Source organism: Aquarana catesbeiana, linkage group LG02, assembly GCF_042186555.1.
Source record: "Aquarana catesbeiana isolate 2022-GZ linkage group LG02, ASM4218655v1, whole genome shotgun sequence".
Taxonomy (NCBI): Eukaryota; Metazoa; Chordata; class Amphibia; order Anura; family Ranidae; genus Aquarana; species Aquarana catesbeiana.
Genome location: NC_133325.1, coordinates 264,925,888 through 264,950,206, shown reverse-complemented (window position 1 = coordinate 264,950,206; position 24,319 = coordinate 264,925,888). Strand labels below are relative to the sequence as shown.

The following is a 24,319-nucleotide window of genomic DNA, read 5'->3' as shown; positions in this document are numbered from 1 at the left end:
TCAGTTGCTCTTCTCATGCTCTTCCCACCTGGTCTGGGCCCTGTCTCCAGGGATAAATCCTACCTGGTCCTTATGTATGTAGTGACTAATAAAGTAGCCCATGTGGTTTGCTAGGATTTTGGTCAGGATCTTTAGATTGTTATTAATCAACAAAATGTGTCTGTAGTTGCCTACCAGCTCCATGTTTTTATCAGGTTTGGGGATAACTGCCATGAAAACAAAGTTAGGCTGATTGTCCAATGGATCACCCTTTCTTTTACAGTAAAAGAACCTGGTTAGAAATGTGGCCAAGGTATCGGCGAAAGTTTTATAATAAGGGACGGAGAAGCCATCTGGGCCTGGGGCAATAGGAGCTTCCATTGTGTCTTTGTGGTCTTTCCCTATGGTCAGAATAGGAAGATTTTCTAGGAACGAGTTTATACTAGGAAGGTCGACCTTATCCTCCACTTTGTATAGTTTAGCGTCGAAAGCCTTAAAAGATTGCATTATTCGCCGGGGGTTCAAAGTTGTGGTCCCGTCTTGCAATTGGATTTTCAATAGCGTGTATGAGTGTGGTTTGGGGGACAATTTGGAGGCTAGCATCGGGCCGATGGTGTCCCTGTGTTGATAAAATTTGGCCCCTTGCCACCTGATTTTCCTTTCAGCTTTAACTGTGAGTGCTAGGTTGAGTGTAAGGCGCAACACATCTAGTTGTGCTATTGAGACCTTGGATGGGTCTTTTTTATGCTGTGAATGTAACAAGGAAAATTCCCTCTCTAGCTTCTCTATGTCTGCAAGTCTCTCTCTTTTTAACTGGGATGCTATGTGGATGAACTTTCCATGCATCGTTACCTTATGTGCTGCCAAAAGACTCTCTGCCGAGATTCCTTCCGTGTCGCTGAGTAGGAAATATTCCTTCAAAGCTTTTTCTAGTTCGAGGGTTTGAATGGGATCATTAAGAATGGACTCATTGAGTTTCCAATGGGAGGTGCACATTTCTACGCAGAGTGAGTAGAACCATGGAGTGGTCAGATAACATTGTGTCCTTGATGTAGGCCTTAAGCGCTAGGGGGATGTGTATTGAAGAAATAAAGATATGGTCTATCCTGGCATATGATTTGTGTGGGTTTGAGAAATGGGTTTAGTCTTGTTTGGATGGGTTAAATTCCCTCCATATATCCACCAGGCCATGCTGGGAGATTAGTTTGGCAATTTTGCAGCTCCTTTTTATTGGGGCGAGTAAGTTGCGATTTCAAGGGCTTGGTTTTATCCAGACCCTGATCGAAGGCCGTATTGGAGTTGCCTCCAAGAATCGCTGTGCCTTCCATTAGTGGACTCAGGGTTTGGAGCATTGATTGGAAAAATGTTGCTTGTCCCTTATTGGGGGCATAATAAGAGACCAGCGAGTACAGATGGTCGTCGAGCTTTCCCTTCACTAGAATGAACCTGCCTTTCGGGTCCCTGTGCTCCTGGTTGCGGAGTGAATTTACAAGTTTTAGAGATCAAGATGGCTACTCCCCTTGTCTTGTCTTCAGCGTTCGCAAGGAAAAACTGAGGGTAGTGTGCATGGAGGAAAGAGGGAATTACCATTTAGGGAAATGGGTTTCCTGCAACAGGGCTATATCAATTTTTTTAGGATTGATAGGTATGGAAAAACTTCCGCCTCTTAACGGGTGAGTTTAACCCTTGAGCGTTATGGGGGACCATACAAAGTGGGGGGGGTTAGCTGTGCATTAGGAGCCATTGGGGTAAGAGGTTGTGTGACTATCCCATCTACTGTCACATACCTTATCTTGAAGGTTGTAAAGAAGACTGCAACGGGGTGGAGTAGCGATCCAGTGCTCCAGGGAAACGTCTTGGTGAGGGAACGTCAGGACTTTGACTAGAAGTAAAAAGAAGTTAGAGAGGGAAAGAAAGAGAAGAAGAAGAGTGAGCGAGCAGAGGCTTTCCAGAAGCCTCGAATGAGAGGGGATGGAAAGCTTCCCCCGGTCATTCCAGGAGTACAAGGAATTGTAGCCCTCTGAGGGTTACAGTCCTACCGTACGGGTATGGGAGGACCATAGCCGAAGGGTTGGTGGGGGCGCACTACAGCTGCCCCAGCCGCAACCAATCCCTAAAAGTAAAAACATGTCAACTTTATATAAAAACAATGAATCGCAATAAGCAGTATCAAGGCTAGTAAGCCATAGGGCTGTATCAAGGGATAGGGGGAAGGGGTGGAAGGGAGGGAATGGACCATGGCAGGGAGTGAAATGGGGAGGGGAGTGGAGAGGATGATATGGGATAATATGGGGTATATACTTCATGAAAACTAAGGTGGGGAGAAACCCCAGAAGGCTAACTGAAGCGCTTGAACCAATGTAAGGTAGGGGATTCCCTGAGGGGCCCCTTAGGCAAAACTGGAATATACATTTCAAGTAATAGGCGTCAACCCTGAAATACTGTAATCAGACTAAAGGTAGGTAATGGGTAACCTAAAAGCCTTCCAACAGTGGGGTCTAACAAAGTTAGCAGGGGAATTGGATTCCTCCCCAAGGGGAGGATGGCAGGATCCATGAGAACGACCTGAGAGTCAAGTCCAACGGAGGCTGTGCCCCCCTCCCAATGTCCTGGGGTAACCAGGGTGTGGATGAGAGGCAAGAAGATCACATTGTCTGGATCAAGGAAGTACGTTGTCCTTCACACATTTGGTTTTTGCCATCTTCCACATTGGAGAGATGGGGCTCGTAGGGGTAGGCCTCTTGGAAGTTCCTGATTGCAAGTTTGAAGTGTCCAACTGAGTTATGAGTTTCAGGTCTAGTAGAATCCGTTCCCCATCCTGGAAGCTAGAGAATGAGTGGGTTTTTCCCTTAAAGGTAAACTTCAATGCAAAGGGGAAGGCCCACCAATATTTGATGTCCCTTTAGGTGAGGATCGTCAGAAGAGGTTTCAAAGCTCTGCAACGTTCAATTGTATTTGGGGAGATGTCGGCAAAGATCTGTATTGCATGACCTCTGAACTCCAGTCATGCTTGTTGGCGTGATTTTTTCATGATTTCTTCTTTGACCCCATAAAAGTGGGGTTTAACGACCACATCTCTCGGAACCATCTTTTCTGAAGGGGCCTAGAGATCTGTGAGCTCAGTCCAACTCTAGTTTGTGAGGGGGAATAGAGGGGATCAGAATTTTGACTAGGTCTTGTACCGCCTCAGGTATATCTGTAATAGACTCTGGGAGGCCTCTGATCCTAAAGTTATCCCTCCTCGATCGATTCTCAAGGTCAGCGATCCTGGACAGGGCAGCTTCCAGCTGCTCTTGTACAACCTGAAGGTGCACGGTTTTCTGGTTAGCTCTGGAGACTGTAATGTCCAATTTGTGTTAGATCGCTTCCATGCTAGAGCCCAGATTCTGCACGAACGTCACTGGTAATTTTGTTGGCTGTGGCCAGACCCCTGTCTAGGAGCTCTGAAAGCTTCAGGAACAGGTCCCCAGCGTTGAAGGGGGTAATCTTGGTCTGTGTCCCCAGGGGTAGAGAGAGGAGCTGGGGTAAACCCATGGGAGAGAGCAGGTAGTTCTCCATCGATCGCTCTGAGTGATTCTGTAGATGCAGGAAATGGTGTTTGGTCAGGGGGGAGCCTGTTTGAAGTCAGGAGGGTGTAGGAGAGAGTCGCAGGACTTGCCTGTGTTGTGTGAGACCGTCAGTGCTGGAATCTGGTGTCTGGGCCCCGGCCGCCATCTTGGGATTTGCTCAGTCCTGAGGAGAATTGGGGTCCCAGGTTGCAGCGGACCAAACCTCCGGGCATGTAGTTGTGCCTGGGGGACTCCCCCAGTAGATGCTGCTGATGAAAGGCGTCCTGCGGGTTGTGATCCGATACTGGGCCAGCCAGATGACCGGGGAAGTGCGGAGCTCCTAGCTTACGCGGCATCTTGGGAGCTACCGCACATGCGCCTCTTGACACTTTTTTTTTATAAACTAACACATCATTGTCTAGTTCAATGGAGGTAGTAGCAATTCTCAATGAATTCTCAAGGTGTTAATCAGACATTTTGGTTAACTTTGTCCTTTGTGTGCTTCATCCTTGAAAATAGTTGCTCACAAATATAGATGCTGCCGAAAACTGATCACATAATTAAGGGGTGATTGTCAACTTATAAGGCCTCATGCACACTGGACATTTTTGGACATTTTTACAGCTGCTGTTTTTGGCTTTAGACGTTTTTTTCTACAGTCAATAAACTCTCCAGCATATTATCCTACAGTGGCTTGCGAAAGTATTCGGCCCCCTTGAACTTTTCAACCTTTTGCCACATTTCAGGCTTCAAACATAAAGATATAAAATTTTTATTTTTTGTGAAGAATCACCAACAAGTGGGACACAATTGTGAAGTGGAACGAAATCTTTTGGATTTTTGAAACTTTTTTAACTAATAAAAAAATGAAAAGTGGGGCGTGCAAAATTATTCGGCCCCCTTGCGTTAATACTTTGTAGAGCCACCTTTTGCTGCGATTACAGCTGCAAGTCGCTTGGGGTATGTCTCTATCAGTTTTGCACATCGAGAGACTGAAATTCTTGCCCATTCTTCCTTGCAAAACAGCTCGAGCTCAGTGAGGTTGGATGGAGAGCGTTTGTGAACAGCAGTTTTCAGCTCTTTCCACAGATTCTCGATTGGATTCAGGTCTGGACTTTGACTTGGCCATTCTAACACCTGGATACGTTTATTTGTGAACCATTCCTTTGTAGATTTTGCTGTATGTTTGGGATCATTGTCTTGTTGGAAGATAAATCTCCGTCCCAGTTTCAGGTCTTTTGCAGACTCCAACAGGTTTTCATCCAGAATGGTCCTGTATTTGGCTGCATCCATCTTCCCCTCAATTTTAACCATCTTCCCTGTCCCTGCTGAAGAAAAGCAGGCCCAAACCATGATGCTGCCACCACCATGTTTGACAGTGGGGATGGTGTGTTGAGTGTGATGAGCTGTGTTGCTTTTACGCCAAACATATCGTTTTGCATTGTGGCCAAAATGTTCGATTTTGGTTTCATCGGACCAGAGCACCTTCTTCCACGTTTGGTGTGTCTCCCAGGTGGCTTGTGGTAAACTTTAGACAAGACTTTTTATGGATATCTTTGAGAAATGGCTTTCTTCTTGCCACTCTTCCATAAAGGCCAGACTCTCCCACCTCAGCTGTAGTTCTCTGCAGTTCATCCAGAGCAGTGGTTCTCAACTCCAGTCCTCGGGACCCACCAACAGGCCAGATTTTAAGTATTACCTTGGGAAGTTGCAGACTAGAATACTGCAATCGCTGAGCAGCAAGTGATATCACCTGTGATGTATTTCAGCTATCTTGCAAACCTGGCCTGTTGGTGGGTCCTGAGGACTGGAGTTGAGAACCACTGATCCAGAGTGATCATGGGCCTCTTGGCTGCATCTCTGATTAGTCTTCTTGTCTGAGCTGAAAGTTTAGAGGGACAGCCAGGTCTTGGTAGATTTGCAGTGGTCTGATACTCCTTCCATTTCAAAATGATCGCTTGCACAGTGCTCCTTGGGATGTTTAAAGCTTGGGAAATCTTTTTGTATCCAAATCCGGCTTTAAACTTCTCCACAACAGTATTACGGACCTGCCTGGTGTGTTCCTTGGTCTTCATGATGCTCTCTGCGCTTTCAACAGAACCCTGAGACTATCACAGAGCAGGGGCATTTATACAGAGACTTGATTACACACAGGTGGATTCTATTTATCACCATCAGTCATTTAGGACAACATTGCATCATTCAGAGATCCTCGCTGAACTTCTGGAGTGAGTTTGCTGCACTGAAAATAAAGGGGCCGAATAATTTTGCACGCACCATTTTTCAGTTTTTTAATTGCTAAAAAAAGTTTAAAATATCCAATAGATTTCGTTCCACTTCACAATTGTGTCCCACTTGTTGGTGATTCTTCACAAAAAATTAAAATTTTATATCTTTATGTTTGAAGCCTGAAATGTGGCAAAAGGTTGAAAAGTTCAACGGGGCCGAATACTTTCGCAAGCCACTATATGTATCCATGCACACATAAGCTGTTATCAATTGTTTTTGGCTGGGGCGTTTTTTTGGCTCGAGAAAAACACCAAAACTAGAGGGTTATGAGAGGCGTTTTTCAGCTGTAAAAACGCTCTAACGTAAAACGCAGATAAACGCTCAAAAACACGGCTCACCACGTTTTTTTACCGTATTTGATCCATTGGAGAAAAGAGAGAAAAAAAAGTTAATTGCTAACGCTGAAAAATGCTAAAAAACGCTATTGCAAAACCGTTAAAAGTTGCAAAAATTAACTGCAAAGCTAATGGCATTTTTATAACGTTATTATAACGTCGAGTGTGCATGAGGCCAAAAAGTCTAGTAAAGAGACACTGTCAAATTTTTCTTTGCATGCGTACCCTAAATGTAAACACCTTTGTACAAAAGATTCCAAAAAATCAACATTTTTAAAGAAGTTTACAATTTTGTGTTGGGCCGCATTCATAACTGTCTTGGGCCACAGGTTGGTCACCCCTTGCCTAAAATGTGATCCATGTTCTATAGAGTTGAAGATTAGATAGATGTTAAATGTCTGAAAACAATTTGACCAATGTTACTCTTTTCCAGCAACACACAGATGCTGGTATCATAACTTGTAATTTTTGATGCAATGATACGTTTTGAAGGGTCTCGTTCAATTTCTTTAAGGGTCGGTTCACACTGAGGCAGCACGACTTACAGCGCGACTGCCTCAGGCGACCCAGGACACGACTCAGCGGCGACTTGCAAGACGACTTCTGTATAGAAGTCAATGCAAGTCACCCCGAAAGTCATACAGGAACCTTTTTCTAAGTCGGAGCGACTTGCGTCGCTCCGATTAGAGCGGTTTCATTGCACAGAACGGGACGCTACTTGTCAGGCGACTAGGTCGTCTGACAAGTCGTCCCAGTGTGAACCGGGTCTAAAGGTCTCCTCGGGTCAAAAATGAAAATATTGTTTCCAAAGGGCTGTGAGCCAATCAGGACCACAGTTTTATCCTGACATTTTGAATTTTGAGCCGTTAATACAGTGAAGGCTAAGCGCCAGTAAAATGTGCTTTTATAGTATAACTAAAAGCAAAATTTTTTTTAGTTTTAGAGTGGAGAGGGATTACAACACCTGTCATTTTTTATTGCTGTCTGTGCCCCTGTTAGAGAGATTTCCCCCTACTATTTGTCCTGTTTATGGTTATTGAAAGTGGGTTTGTCTCCAGAAAAGTAATAGAGGGGAAATCTTCTAATGGGGAGAATTGTTTTGATGACCCTGGTGACAATCAGGGATTCCCTTACTTTAGAGGAATTTCCTCTCACTTCCTGTTTTGGCCATGGAACAAGAAGTGAAGGGAAATCTCCCCAATGGGACAGGAAATGGAAAAAAAACTAACAGGGGCTTTAACCCTATAAATCTATCCAAAATTAATGTCAGCCCACAAACCTGTTGCTGTGTATCAGAGTGGTGAAAACTCATAGGACCTGATATACTGAAATAAGTTAAAGTGAATAAGGTTGATTATCTCATTACAATGGCATCTGAAAGTGGGTTGTATATTTAGTAGGATATATTGGGCAGCAAGTGAACATGTTGTCCCTAAAGTTGATGTGTTGAAAGCAAAAAAACAAAATGGGCAAATGTAAGGTTTTGAACAACTTTGCAGGACTGAATTGTAATGGCTAGATGGCTGGGTCAGAGCAGCTCCAAAACTGCAGCCCTTGTGGGAAGTTCCCAGTTCCCTGCAGTGGTCAGGACCTACCAAAACTGGTCCAAAAAAGGAGAACCGGACAGGGTCATGGGCAGCTAAGGCTCATTGATGCACACTGGGAGCACAGGCTGGCCCATGTAGTCCAATCCAGTAGGAGAGCAAATGTGCGAAACCGGTCAGGGTGCCGAAGCTGACCCGTGTCCACGGCCAAAAGCGCTTACAATGGGCATGTGAACAGAAACTATGACATACAAAACTTATTGTACTCTGGAACAGTCCCTTTAAGGAGAGTAACCCTCTGGTAATGGCATCAGTAAGTCTATCACTTCCCAGGGCCAGCAGGTATATAGTGCAGCTGTGTGGAAGAAGTGCTCACCACAGGAGCCAGATGTAATCATACAGTGTAGTAAATTTATAAAAACTGGGCTTTAATAAGCATATAATTTTAAAATAACATGCATCAGAACGCACAAAGATAGCCGCTGCATACAGACCATGTGGTGGCATGACGTCAGCACTGTTAGCTCCGACACTAAAGGTGCTGACATCGCGCCCCTGCATGGTCTGTATGGTGGGGGACATCCTTGTGAGTTATGATGCATGTCATTTTTAAAGAATATGCTTGTTAAAGCCCTGTTTTTAATAAATGACTACATGATATGGCTGCTGTGGTGAGCACTTCTTTCACACAGCTGCATTATATACCATCTGGCCCTGGGAGGTGACAGCTTTACTGATGCCATTAGCAGAGAATTACTTTCCTTAAAGGGACCGTTCCTGAAGACAAGTTGTAACCTATTCCTTTTGGGAGAGATCAAAATGCCTATATGCTGCCTATAATCTAAGCAGCCATATTTTTTGGTGAGTGCAGTGTGTTGGTAGTGGTGATCACTGTGGAAAGGTGTATAGGAGGATCCAAATCATCTGGCTATCATTTAAAGGAGACACACTCACATTTTTATTTTTTTTTAAATCACTTTTATTTTTGTTTAGAGACTTTTCACAGACTTATAATATGATATGGTGATGGTGATGTTTCACGTAAAAATGTATACACAATTGTTTGGTATTTAAAGGGACAATGTTCATTTTTCACTGGAAGTTACATTTTTCTCATCTGTTTTTCATTTATATTTTTACGTCATAGTTTCTGTAGATCTGCATATATTTCTTTTGGAGTGCTGCACTGTTATTTATATTTTACTGGAAAGGTTTTGGCATATTGACCTTTTAGTGCTAGCTGCTGTTTCTTCTTTACCGCTAAGAACTGACGTCGCACTTTTTGTCATGGCTGATCATTGTATGCATACACCAGTGCATTGATTATATGTGGACAACCAAATTGTATCCTCGTGGCATTAATTATATGCCGGAGATTCGCATGTGCACATTTATTTATCTATCTGGAGATTTATATAATAAGATTGTTGCTACAATTCATTGGAGTTTGTAGCTACATGGTTAACAGTTTAATGAAGCTTAGTTTGTAATCCTTCTGTATGTCGCAATAAACACACATATACATATATACATAGTAGGTGAGGTTGAAAAAAGACACAAGTTCACCAAGTCCAACCTATGTGTGTGATTACATGTCAGTATTGCATTGTATATCCCTGTATGTTGCGGTCATTCAGATGCTTATCTAATAGTTTTTTTAAACTATCCATGCCCCCCCCCCCCAAGACCACCGCCTGTGGGAGGGAATTCCACATCCTTGCCGCTCTTATAGTAAAGAACCCTCTACCTAGCCAGTTTTCAATCCATGTACTTACCCAATGGTCCATGCCAACGGACCTTATTTTGTGCAGTAAACGTTTATGGGGAACTGTGTCAAATACATTTGCAAAATCCAGATACACCACGTCTACGGCTTTCCTTTATCTAGATGGCAACTCGCCTCCTCATAGAATGTTAATAGATTAGTTTGGCAAGAACGATTCTTCATGAATCCATGCTGATTACTGCTAATGATACTGTTTTCATTACTAAAATCTTGTATATATAATCCCTTATCATCCCCTCCAAGAGCTTGCATACTATTGGTGTTAGGCTAACTGGTCTGTAATTCCCAGGGATGTATTTTGGGCCCTTTTTAAATATTGGTGCTACTTTGGCTTTTCTCCAATCTGCTGGTACCATTCCAGTCAGTAGACTGTCAGTAAAAATTAGGAACACTGGTCTGGCAATTACTTGACTAAGTTCCCCAAGTACCCTCGGGTGCAAGCCATCCGGTGATTTATTAATGTTAAGTTTCCCAAGTCTAATTCTAATGCTGTCCCCTGTTATCCATGTGGGTGCTTCCTGTGATGTTCATAAAATAAAATGTTATCAGTTAAAAATGTATATAAAAAATGTACTCCTTTTATTTTTCACTGCAGGAAAATGCATTTAATGTTAAAAATTTAATTTTCTTTAGCTGGCCATACATGAATCGAAATTTGGCCGGTTCAGCAGAGGTGATTGAATTTCAATCCATATATGAGCACCATGGTTGTACAGAAGTATTGTTTCTAAAGAAAAAATTCACGCTAGGTGTACAAACAGTAACTTAGTGAATATCACCCGTGAAGGAAAATCCTGCAGCTATGCACTATACCTTGATAAGGGCACTACTAAATAGATATAACAAAAAGCACAGCGCTGGATATAAATGCAAAAATACAACAAAAATTGATATTACTATTAAAGCACCAACAACTTTCATATGTGATAAAAGAAAAATATAGAAATGAACAATAACATGAATGCTTCACTATAGTGATATATATGCGTGAACAATAACATGAATGCTTCACTATAGTGATATATATGCGTGACTATTCCCAGTTTTTTATCCACACATTTAGAAAAAAGTCCAAAGATGCAAAAATTATGTCAAAACAAATGTCCAAAAAAGCAATTAAATGTGACTTTGAATAATAAATCCGTGACTGTCACCGTGTTGAAATCCCGTCACCTGGTATAGATTGAAGGCTTACCAGATAGCCTCTGATCAGAGGCATAGAGCTAACAGCTTGGGGTTTGCCCTCCACAGCGGCTGGAACTTTAGCTGGGATGATGGATGTAGATCCACAAACGATCACCACAGGCTTCCAGACAGCGGTACAATCAGGGAAGAGAGCTCTCACCGATATGGAAGTGTTTAAAAGAAAAGAGAAAACTCCAATGGTGTAGAACGTTTTATCTCTTGTTTATTAAAAGTCGCCTCACTGGCATCCATAAAAACACTTTTCCTTGCAAGGAACCAATACAGCTTTAAAACGAAACTCCACGCATGCGCCGTCGGTACGAGCGTGTCTATCCTACGGCCGTTTCGTCAGAAATGACATCATCAGGGGCACCTCCCATGTGGGATTTTCTTCACTCGATCAGCAATGCAGGCTATAGCCTGCATTGCTGATCTGTGTATTCTGACAGCTGCTGTCAGAATACAAAGACACAGCATGGAGGATTCATCCACCTCAAATGTGTGGATGGGGGAATCAAGTCACTTTTTTTGTTCAACCCATTGGTTGGACTCCTCTACGGACAGCCTAATGCCGCGTACACACAAGCGGACTTTTCGACCGGACTCGAGTCCATCGGAAAGATTTGAAACATGTTTTATTTCTAGGTCCGTCAGACTTTTGGGGAAAAAAAGTCCGTTGGAGCCCACACACGATCGAATTGTCCGACGGAGTCCGCTCCACCGGACCAAGTCTGCTGGAAAGTCCGCTCGTGTGTACGCGGCATTAGAGGTTTTTTTTGTGTAAATCAGCTTTTAGAATAGCACATGCTGCATGTTTACTCCACTGTCATGCTATTTTTCCTAAACCTTACTGATATCTTAAACATTTATTTTTTTCCTTTTTTAGGTGTTTCTTCAAATTTTAGGTGTGATTGCTGTTGCCATCGCTGTCATTCCTTGGATATTAATTCCCTTGCTTCCTCTTGTGATTACATTTTATTTCTTGAGGAGGTATTTCCTTGAAACGTCACGTGATATTAAACGACTGGAATCAACAAGTAAGTTTTAAGAATTTGTGAATGTGTACATTTTTAAGTGATTGTAAAGGCAAGACATTTTCCTGGTGCCTCCATGGCAGCATACTTGTGGCAAGCTCTGCCTTGGCTCCTCCCTCAGGACCAGTGAATATTATAAAAGAAAAGGATTAGTGCACTCCCAACGTTCTCCTTTTTTCCTCATACCTCATGGTTAAGGATGAGCACAGACGTGTTCGCAACCGCACGTGCAGAGCCCTCCAGGAAGTCGGCACTGCATAGCACTAATCACAGGCAGTGAGACATTTTCCAGATCCATGGCTGCAGAGATCGAGAAATGTCTCACTGCCTGTGATTAGCGCTGTGCAGTGCCGACTTCCTGGTGGGCTCTGCAGGTGCAGGTTGCGAACACGCCTGAGCTCATCCCTACTCATGGTCACTGAATGGGGGTCGAACGCCCCTTACCTCTGCAGTCAGGAAATTCTAGCTGGGTTCAAGCCTCTCCCAGATGCAGTCCCTATTCTTGGGCAGCTAAATGTGCTAATAAGATAGGGAGTTCCTTCTGTGGGCCTTTTGTGACAGCAGTTGTCACTTAACTAAGAGCTACTATCTGCATTTATATACTAGCATTTGCTCAAGCCTGCAGCAGAGAAAGCACTTACATCTGTTTTAGAGTCTATGCAGCACACAGAGAGTCAAAGGGTGAACAGGTAAGCTGTCCTACTCAAAGATGGGCAGGGGTTACATAGCGGAATGAGCGACAGCAGTTCCATTGCAGCAATTAGCTCAACCTCCTCAAGAGAAGTTAACTCTTCGTGGCCAATCCTCGAGAGAATCCTCTCACCACGCAGCAAGTGTTTCTCCTAGACATCTGGATGATAGTGGGCCATCTGAGGATACCTCAGAAGAGCTCGGCCCTGGGACTTCAACCTTTTCCTAGTTCAGCCCTATGTCCAGGCTGTAAAGCCAGATATTGGCTGGGAGGAAGCCGACACTACATCTGAGAAGTCAAAGATGTACTTCCCATTTCTAAAGAAGCAGATTTCCTTCTTTCAGCTCGGTTTCCACTAGTGCGAGTTGGGACTGCAAAGTCGCATGACAGGTCTTACCCCATGATTTCCATATCTGTGTGACTTCAAGTCACAGCGACATCAAAGTAGTCCCTGCACTACTTTGGTCCCACTTTGATGCGACTTGAGGACCATAGACCTCAAGAATACACAAGCATTGTTTCAAGACGCATCAAAATCGCACGACTTTCAGGTCGCTATAATGGAAACAGGCTTACTCTGATGGATGATGTCAGAGACATTGTTGAAGAGAAAAAAAAATAAAACATTTTGTTTCCTCTCAATTGCCTAGGAAAACTTTATCCACTGTCGGAACAAGATTCTGCAATTCCAGAAGGTCCACCGGAGGTAGACGCGGCAGTGGTTCCTATAACAAAGAATTTCATCTCACCAATCGATGATTCAGCCTCAATTGAGGATCCTTTAGACAGACGAATAGTGAGGCAGCGATGGATACAATTCAATACATTGCAAGATCAATGTCACTATGTGATAGCCATATGGGTATTGTGGTCAGAACTACAGGCAGCTGACACTGTGTCAAAACAAAATTAGTATAAATACCATTTTCTTTATCATACATCATAGGACACAGAGCCTTAAGTATTTACTTAGTGGGTTATAGCTACCTTCAGGTGTTGACACTGGCACACCCAATACAGGAAGTTGACTCCCCTTTTTTCGCCAGTGTCTAAAGGTGTTGGCACGAGTGAAGATGTGTCTATAGGTAAATCCCCGCACAGGATGCAAGTACAGAAGAGGATAGGTTAAAGATATGATGGGGTACGATGACCAACCAAAGACACTCAGATGAGTACAGACAACTAGGCTGCGCACCCCAAAAGATGCATAAAAAATACTATAAGGAACCCCCTAACGGGGCTTTAAAGCAGCCAATGAAAAAGACTATAGATAGTCAAAAAGTTAATTTTATTAATACAGAAAATGGTATAAAACATATGAGTTCTGACCTTTGAGTCAAGACACGAACTGGAGTACAATATAAAAATCACAGCGGACAATGCCCGTAATTGGAAACAATGTACAGTACAGTATATTAGACACAGCAAGATCATGGAAAATGGAAACCTGACGCGTTTCGACCCTCACTGGGTCATCTTCAGAGGATAAATGTCAGCTGTTGGGGTGGAAGCATGTGTCAGGCATGACGTAAATAAACAACAGTAGCAAACTCATGTACATACAGCACAGCATATATGCATGATTTGTATAGTTACCCGTCACAGAGTTCCCAATGTTTCAGAATGTTTCCAGTGATGCAATCCCTCCTATGCCGTCTGTCTCCCCAATGACAGACCAGCTCCCCGGAGAGCGGTCAATCGACCAGGTATGCCTTGCAAGGAATCACGCATACTTTTTTAAAGTACTAAAAAAGTGGGAGTGCGTGTGGTCACGCACTCCCACTTTTTTAGTACTTTTTAACAAGCACTGTTTGGTCTTGCGGTTTGTTGTTCTTTTGCTGTGTCCCCTCACCATACCCCATCCCTTCACCTCCCCTCCCCCCCTTCCCCCCCATCCTCTCCCCTCTCACATTTCCCAGTCACTTTCCTCACTCCCTGCACTGCACTATCCTTTCCCCCCCCCTCCCCTCCCCCCCCTCCCTTTCCTTTCCCCCCCCTTTTCCCTCCGCTCCCTCCCATCCTATCCAGTTTTTCTGGTCCTCTTCACCTCACACTTTGGTCCCTTCATTGGTGCACATTCAGTGCTCTTTTCTCCAACTTTTCCATCGTTGCATGGTTTCTATGGGCGGCAGGGCCCCTTGTGGTTTGTTTGTTCCTGTTAGTCATTCTTTTCCCTCCTGGGGTTTTCACTGTCTATTCGGTGTTTGGTCTTTTCTATTTCCCCCCCCTCTTCCCCCGTTTCCTCCTTCCCATACTTTCTTCCTTCCCCTTCCCCTCCCTTTTTTTTTTTTTTTTCCCCCTCCTCTCCCCTTCACCCTGTCCCTTTCCCCTTTTTCCTTGTGTTTCATTGCACCTTTTCTTTCCCTGCTCAACCATGAATCCACGCTCTACTATAATTAAATTGCCTTTTAAAAAAAGTCCCTTTGGGAATCAACTGATCCCTCGTTCTTACTTTTGTTTTCAGCATTACCGTTACCCTTTTTTGGGTGTAGTGCATACCGTTCCCTGCCTGTGTTTTTTCCCCTCCCCCCCCCCGAGGGGGTAATATATGCGTGATTCCTTGCAAGGCATACCTGGTCGATTGACCGCTCTCCGGGGAGCTGGTCTGTCATTGGGGAGATGGACGGCATAGGAGGGATTGCATCACTGGGAACATTCTGAAACATTGGGAACTCTGTGACAAGTAACTATACAAATCATGCATATATGCTGTGCTGTATGTACATGAGTTTGCTACTGTTGTTTATTTACGTCATGCCTGACACATGCTTCCACCCCAACAGCTGACATTTATCCTCTGAAGATGACCCAGTGAGGGTCGAAACGCGTCAGGTTTCCATTTTCCATGATCTTGCTGTGTCTAATATACTGTACTGTACATTGTTTCCAATTACGGGCATTGTCCGCTGTGATTTTTATATATTTTATATATATTATAACTTTTTGACTATCTATAGTCTTTTTCATTGGCTGCTTTAAAGCTCCGTTAGGGGGTTCCTTATAGTATTTGATATGATGGGGTACACTGAAAGTGAACTGCTGCCCCTACAAATGCACTACCACCGAGGTGGGGTGTACTGGAGTTAAATATAAATAGAACGTAGGTATGGCGCTGTTCTGATAAGGTATTTTTTTTTTTTATAATCTTTATTTAGCAAAACAATTTTTTACAACATTTACACATTCGTTTTTTATCAGTAGTATATAAAGACCAATCTCTATTTTCATTTTCGGGTCCCTGATTCAATCCTAAAACCCTACTAGATAATCTCATAACATACAACTAAATATATTTACTTATATATACCGCTGATTAAGAGTAAGACTCTACACCATTCATTCATATTAACCAGACATCGTTTCAATCCCACCACACACACAATCACAAAACAAAACAAAAAACCCACCCCTACCTTCCCCCCTATATTTCCCTCAATAAAGTCGATAAGGTCCTATATTCTCTCCAGACTTGCCAGGAAGTTGTTATCTGTTTTTTTAGACCTGTTTCCAGGACCAACCTCTCCTCCATCTAGCTCATCTCACACTCCCATTCTTCTATAGAAAGCTTTAGTCCACTTTTCCATCTACTAGCTATGATTGTTCGAGCAGCTGCCAGAAAATGTTTTAAAATTCCCCTTTTAATGTTCTTCACCGATCCTGGGATCATTGATAGTACTGCTATAAATATATCTGGTTGTATGTTGATTCCTGTCACTGCCATATAGATTCTAAATATTTTTCTCCAAAAAATCTGGCCCTCCGGACAGTAGTACCAAATATGTGACATTGTACCCTTTGCCCCCAGACATCTCCAACATACATCCTCGTTATCTGGGTTTATCCTATGCATATCTACTGGAAATCTGTACCACCTAGCTAATATCTTAAAATTTCTCTTTTGGTGTCTATACGAAATCGATAGCTTATGTGTTAATGCTATTGCTTTTTTCCACTTTGCTTTGGGGATAGTTATCCCCAGCTCCTCCTCCCATGTTTTTATATAATTTACCTCCTTTTCATTATTATTTGAGATTAAATATCTATATACCTTGGATAGGATATGTGTTGGTTTTTGCTCCTGTAGGAGCAGTTTTTCCAGTTCCGTCAATGGTCTGTCCATTACAGTCTCTTTCGTCAGAGAGAGGATATACTCCTGGAGCTGATGATATTGCATCCAGTTTGTTTTATATTCCATTCCATACCTAGAGCCTCTAACAAAAGCAATCTATTTCCGTCCATTGTCTCTATTATCCTAGTATCCTCATTTCTCTGCCATTTAAGGAAAGTCCTACCTGCCAATGCTGGTGGAAATTCTGGATTACTGAAGAGGGGGGGTCATTGGACCTCTGTAAGTGGACCCTAATCCCCGTTCCATTATTCTGTCCCACATTTTCAATGTTAAAGCAACCAAGAATGGCAGATTGCCCTCATGGGGTCGCCTTTCCTTCACTACCCAGGGTAGTGATTTCAATTTTATGGCTGCGACTTCTTCTTCCAGTTTTACCCATTGCTTGCAGTCTGCGTTTTGAAACCAAGCCACAATCTTAGTTATAAACATCGCTTTAAGATAAGCCGATAAATCTGGGAGGGCCATTCCTCCATCTTTTTTTAATCTAGTTAATACTTCTCTGCGGACTCTGGCGGGTTTCCCCGACTAGATGAAGCTCCCAATGGCCTTACGCAATTGATTCAGAATATTTGATGGTGGGAATATTGGGACGGTCTGAAATATATAAACTATTTTAGGCAATATATCCATTTTTATAATACTTATTCTGCCCATCCAAGAGACTATTCCTTTTAACCATATTGCTGAAGTGTTTTTATAATTTTCTGCATTATTGGAAGGTAATTATATTCCTGGATCTTTTCCAGGTCTCTAGGGATATAGATTTCAAGATATTTAAGCGCATTTACTTGCCACTTAAAAGAATTTTTTTTTTTAGTAATTCCACAATGTTACTTGGAAGTGTAATATTCATAGCTTCTGATTTATTAAAGTTCACTTTGAATTTACTCACCTCACCAAAACGTTTAAATTCCTGTATTAAATTTGGTAGCGTCACTAATGGATTTGTGATATAAAGTAGCAGATCATCTGCATATACTGACATTTTATACTCAATATCCCCTACTTTTATTCCCTGTATATCAGTGTTGTTCAGTATGGCTATCGCTAAATGCTCCATAGCTAATACATATAGCAGTGGGGACAACGGACATCCCTATTGGGTTCCGTTCGCTATAGTGATTACATCCGATACATCACCATTCTGGTGGTTGGGTTGTGATATAAAACCATTATTTTTTCCAACAACACCAGGCCCAGTCCCCATTGTTTCAGAGTCTCACCAGAGAAAACGCCATCCCACCCTATCAAATGCCCTCTCGGCATCTATTGCCAGAAGGCATGATGGGACGGCATGTCTCCAGGCAAATTCCACAAGTGAGAAAGTCTTCAAAGTATTGTCTCTCGCCTCTCGTCCTTTTACAAATCCTACTTAGTCTAAATGTATATATTTTGGTATTATCGGGGTAAGTCTATTAGCAATGATTTTAGAATATACTCTAAGATCAATGTTCGTCAAAGAGATAGGTCGGTAGTTACCGCATACAGTATGATCCTTCCCGGGCTTAGGTATTAACGAGATATATGCCTGCATGCCCTGTGGAACAAAAGGCGGAAATGCAGAAACCGTGTTAAATGTCCGCTTCATAATTGGAATTAATGAGTCCTTAAAGGTTTTATAGAACCGCGGGGTAAAGCCATCTGGCCCAGGACTCTTACCAGGTACAAGCGCATCTATTACTTTTTGTATTTCATCTTCTGAAAACTCTTGTTCTAACTGCTCTACTTCAATTTTCATTAAAGTTGGCATAGCAGTATCTTTTATATATTGGTATGTACTCTGTTGAAACTTTTCTGGATCATTCTTTGCTAGTTGGTTTGGGATAGCCTATTATAAAACGAATGGAAAGTTTTGAGAATCCCCTTTGGGTCATATGTTACATCGTCTGTTTCTGTTTTAACCTTTACGATAGATGATGTGTTGACTCGTTGACACAGCGCCATTAAGGCATCCATTAACTATTTTAAGCGTTGGTCAACTTCGTGATTTTTTTCTTCCCATGACATTAATTTTTTATCGATATCGTCCATTCTAGACACCATAATAACCATCTTATTTTGTGTATCAGCTAAGGAAGACTTCAATGTCTGTATTTCTGTCTTATAAGAAGTTTCCAACCTATATACGTATTTATCCATATCCTCCCTTGTTGGTAGAGACTTTATGTATGCCTGCATGTCCCATGTGGAGTTTCTTTCTGATCTCTCCAGATCAGTCATGGGTTGCTACACCTGGCCCAGTGGGCTACTGTTAGATCTAGAGTCTGTATCCCTAACAGGGGAGGCAAAGTTCAATTCGGATATCATAGAGCCTTCAGGCTGATCCTGAGGCTCAAGCCAGAGGGAGGGAGTACAGGGATTATGACGGTGCCAAGAGGAACACAATATACTCAAATTAAAATTAAAAATATTTTTATTAACAAAAATCGGTAAAACTGGACATGAAAATCACAAAGACATGGTGTGCATAATTTCTAAAATCAATTCTGTAGCAAACTTGTTTCACGTGACTTGGCCTGAAAAGCGTAGCGGCCAGTTCAGTGGGTAGGTATTTTAGATATCCGACATGTTTCGCCAGTGATGGCTTCCTCAGGGACCATTGCTAAACAGTATCCCATACAGCCAATATTTACGCATTAAACGGAATTGTACGGACGAAAAGGACTTCTTTGTGGCCTCACATGAGCTTTATGAGAGACTAAAAAGAAGAGGGTATAGCCACAAATTGCTGAAACAGGCCTTTAACAAAGTAAAAAAATTGGATCGGAAAAAACTGTTATATTCCACCAAAAATAAGGATGGTTTCCAGCCTGTTCGAGTTATAACCCAATTTTCCCAACACCATAATGAGGTAAGGAATATCTTGAACAAGTATTGGCCCCTCCTCACAGCAGACAACACCATTAAAAAATATATCCAATCCCAGCCTCAAATTACCTACCGTTGTTCTCCATCTTTACGGGACAAAATTACAGCGAGTCACCATGCACCCAAACCAGAATTTCTTTCAACAGTGTTTCCCACATTCATATTCCTTAATGGCGCTGTGTCAACGAGTCAACACATCATCTATCGTAAAGGTCAGTAGCCCATCACTGGCGAAACATGTCAGATATCTAAAATACCTACCCACTGAACTGGCCGCTACGCTTTTCAGGCCAAATCACGTGAAACAAGTTTGCTACAGAATTGATTTTAGAAATTATGCACACCATGTCTTTGTGATTTTCATGTCCAGTTTTACCGATTTTTGTTAATAAAAATATTTTTAATTTGAATTTGAGTATATTGTGTTCCTCTTGGCACCGCCATAATCCCTGTACTCCCTCCCTGTGGCTTGATTTTCAAATTATTGGGATGAGGTGCCGTATTACACCGAGGGCCGCCCAGCCACATATTAATTTCTGATCCTGAGGCTGTTAATGTTGGAAAAAAACCCTTAATGTCTGATTTTTGAACAGATACAGGGTTAAGGGGGTTCTTAGTTGTTCCTCCAGTGGATCCCCTTTTTGCCTTCTGAGCATGTGTGCTTTTAGGGGGCATATTGTAATCGGATTTCTCGGGGGTAAGAAAATATAGCTTTCCCCCGAAAGTTTTTGTTCCATATATTGCACAGTTATATTTTTAGATAGAATCTTTATCATGCAAAAAAAGAAAATTCCGTTTACCCCAATCCTTCTATGTGAACCTTAATAAGGGCTTTCCAAATTCCTTAGTTTTCCGCTCGATAAGTTCTCCCCTGCTTATCAATCCAAATTATTTATGCCCCATTAGTATCTGCAGAAAAAGCAAATATAGTTGCAGCTGCACGCTCTGTTCTCTCCCTACAACTTACTGTGGTACTTCTATGATCTCTATGATCACTTCAATTTGTATACAGTGACTGATAAGCCAACAGAGATACTCGTCTGGTCCATGCGCTGTGCCCTGGGGCTCAATCCCGCTTGAATATCCTAAGTCGCCCACAGAGAGCCTTCCCAGGGCTTAACTTCGTGTGGCTTCGTGGGGAGGCTGAGCGTCCTCCGACTCCTCCACCTCCTCAGTAACCAGGAGGGCTCGAATGAACGCGGCTCCATTCGCAGATTTTCGATAGAATGCAGTCTGTTCGGGAAGACTTGTGTATTTTCGGTAAAGTTTGGCGGCGTGCAGCTCAGCTCTCCCGCACTCGGCGTGCTTAGCTATCAGTATTACGGGTAGTAGGGGATTTCCTTCTATAACCTCTCCCTTTGTCACACCGGCTATTCAGGGACACCCGAAGGATGTCTACTGGTTATCCCCGTTTACTGCAGGAGTCTTCTATGTTCTATCTGCCGAAATAGAACCAGAATAAAGCTGGCTATGAAATCAGATCACTCTGTAGCACAACACATCTCAATGCACGTTGTAGAGCAGGATGGGAGGAATCCATAGAATCATTGGGATTTAGTGCAGCTGATTGCCTTGGCAAGGAGGAGCGAACTCAATGCACGTCCATCTCGGTCAACCCCTCCTCCCTCAATCCGGCCATCGAAACCCTGATAAGGTAATTTTTGTGATAAACCTGTGTTACACCCTCTGCAGTAAGTCAACACTTGAATTGGGTGTATAAGGAATGCAGTCAGTACAATGCAAAATATATATATACTCCTTTTTTTGCATTGTACTGACCACATTCCTTATACACCCAATTCAAGTGTTGACTTACTGCAAAGGGTGTAACACAGGTTTATCACAAAAATTACCTTATCAGAACAGCGCCATACCTACGAGTGAAGATGTGCTCTGCGGAGCTCCAGGAGGGATCCATGCTGGATTTAAAAAGCCTCCACAACCGGATCCATCCCGCCACTGTGGCTCCAGGATGGTACCCGGGCCTCGCATACAAGAACAAGGTTTTGCCTGTAATGCTCCTCTTTGAGGGCTGGACCCTAGGAACCAGGACTCTTTGTGGTCTTGCTACATTACCTAAAGCTGTCCTGAGGGGTGCTATACATGGTCCAAAGGAGTGGAACCCCTATTAAAAGGGCCCCAGTCTTTGAAGGTTTAAACACGCTGCCCGCCGTGATGGGTGAAGTTTGGATCTGTCTGTTTATAGCAGTATCCTGCAGCGAGGAAAAGGTAAGAGGAAAGCATAGGAACTTCAAAGTCCACCTATGACTTTTTTTTCAATTATATTGTAAAAGGCCTTAAAAACTCCTCTAGAGGGAGTAATAGTGTATAGACCCTGTTTAAATCTGTGCTAATACAGTGTGCCTCAGCAGCTGGAGGGGGGTCTCCTCTCCCCCTAAATGGGGAAACTGAGTGGATAGGGATACATGTTATGTTTAAACAAGCATAAATCTGAAAAGCTGATAAAAAGGCTGTGTAAATCCCCTTCCCCCCTCCACCGCCTCCCCTCTGAGGTGACTCTTCCTAAAGCACAGGAAAGGGCGTGGCGCATAGACAATCAGGCTCACACCTGAAAAAGCTTAAAGCTGATACCCTGGGAAACAGACAGTGTCCATCAGAGCAGCTGAAGCAAGGCTGCCACAGGACACAGATGCGCTGGTGCACGTGAGTGGGTTACACAGGCATTTGCAGTACAGGAAAAAACGTTGTTTAGCATTAGATCATTCTATGCCAGTGGCGGAATTACCGGGGTCGCAACAGTTGCAGTTGCGACGGGGCCCGGCATTCCACCACTGTGGGGGGGGGGGCAGCGGGGTTGCTCTTCACACACGCTCTGAGCGGAGATCGTGTGTCATATAACAATAGCACAGAGAGACACCGGCGGCGGCATTAATGTTCTATTTGTCGGTCCTCTCTGGCATGGATGAGAGAGGACACACAGCTGATCTCACGGCTCCCCCTTCTCCCCCCTCCCCCCTCCTGTGTGCTCCGCGGGCAGTCTAGTGTGAAGCTAAGGAGCTCACATTTCCCGCGGAACACACAGGAGAGGGGAGGGGGAAGAAGGGGGAGCCGTGAGATCAGCTGTGTGTCCTCTCTCATCCGTGCCAGAGAGGACCGACAAATAGAACATTAATGCCGCCACCGGTGTCTCTCTGTGCTATTGTTATATGACACACGATCTCCGCTCAGAGCCGTGCTGTTACTGATGGGATCTAATAGCATTCACTGTGATGGGCACTGATAGCATTCACTGATGGGCACTGATAGAAGGCCTTGATGGGCACTGATGAGCACTTATAGAAGGCACTGATGGGAACTGATGAGCACTGATAGAAGGCACTGATGGGCACTGATGAGCACTGATAGAAGGCACTGATTGAAGGCACTGATGGGCACTGCTAGAAGGCACTGATGGGCACTGATGAGCACTGATAGAAGGCACTGATGGGAACTGATGAGCACTGATAGAAGGCACTGATGGGCACTGATTGAAGGCACTGATTGAAGGCACTGATGGGCACTGCTAGAAGGCACTGATGGGCACTGATGAGCACTGATAAAAGGCACTGATGGGCACTGATGAGCACTGATAGAAGGCACTGATGAGCACTGATAGAAGGCACTGATGGGCACTGATAGAAGGCACTGATGGGCACTGATAGAAGGCACTGATGAGCACTGATAGACGGCACTGATGAGCACTGATAGAAGACACTGATGGGCACTGATGAGCACTGATAGAAGGCACCGATGGGCACTGATGAGCACTGATTGAAAGCACTGATTGAAGGCACTGATGGGCACTGATGAGCACTGATAGAAGGCACTGATGAGCACTGATAGAAGACACTGATGGGCACTGATGAGCACTGATAGAAGGCACTGATGAGCACTGATAGAAGGCACTGATGGGCACTGATAGATGGCACTGATGATTGGGGCACTGATTATCAGTGTAAACAATTTACTGACATTCTTGACAGTTAACGGCAGTCCTTTCCTCACACAGACACAGCGTGTGAGGAAAGGGCTGTGGATAACCGGCAAGTCTGTTTACATGTGATCAGCTGATCACATGGTAAAGGGCCGATGTGATTGCGCTGGATGCAAGTCCCAGGGGTCATGCAGGAAGCACGGTTTTGGGAGGATGTCCATGGACACTCTACCAAAATTGGAAGCCCGGGGCTTGGATGGAAGGGGGCCCATGGTTTCTTGCACCGGGTCCCTGAAGGTTCTAGTTACGCCTCTGTTCTATGCTACCACTGTTTTTCCTGCTATTGTTCAAATAAATAGAACAGTGCTTAGAGTACTTTTGCTTTTTGTGCTTTGTACTATGGCTTTAAGGCTTACTACTAAGGCACCAAAACCACCCCCAGACGCTGGGAACTCCAGACATGCCTCCACATTGTCATCCTCTCTGGAGATACCTGACATGGCAAGCCAGGGTGAGTCATTTGAAGCAATTGGTGGTGCAACTGCTTCTCACACTTCAGCCCCTGTATACGTGACTGAAGATGCATTTTCCTGTGCCCTGCAGGGCTTAGAAAGAAGATAAGCGGCTTTAATCGCATCCTCCATTAAAGGGGATAAGAAGCGTGCTAGATCCCTCTCTCCCACTCCAAACCCCTTACAGGGGAACAGTGGGGACAGGATGAGGTATTACCCTCAAACGATCAGGAAAAATAAAGCGATTACTCCTCTGCGGAGGAAACAACAGTTAAAGTTTCAGATTCACAATTTGAGGTACAAATCCTTATGCACATGGTTCGCTCCACTTTCATGCTACAGCTAACAGAGTCAGCTGAAAGTCTGGTTTCTTCTTTGGGTTCCTTGAAACCTTCACAACCAGTGCATGCGTTTCCAGTCTACACATTACTAGAGAAGCTTATTTATACCGAATGGGATCATCCGGATAAGCATTTTCTCCCTCA

The 24,319-nt window shown here is 43.6% G+C and overlaps 1 protein-coding gene across 1 annotated transcript in view; it reads left to right on the top strand.

Moving 5' to 3' along the window:
- The window catches only part of ABCC4 (ATP binding cassette subfamily C member 4 (PEL blood group)), a 627,509-nt gene that overhangs the window by 412,349 nt on the left and 190,841 nt on the right, over positions 1-24,319 (top strand). Inside the window, exon 21 of the mRNA XM_073614376.1 lies at positions 11,553-11,703. Within this exon, the coding sequence (XP_073470477.1) occupies positions 11,553-11,703 (151 nt within the window). The remainder of the gene's footprint in view (positions 1-11,552; positions 11,704-24,319) is intronic.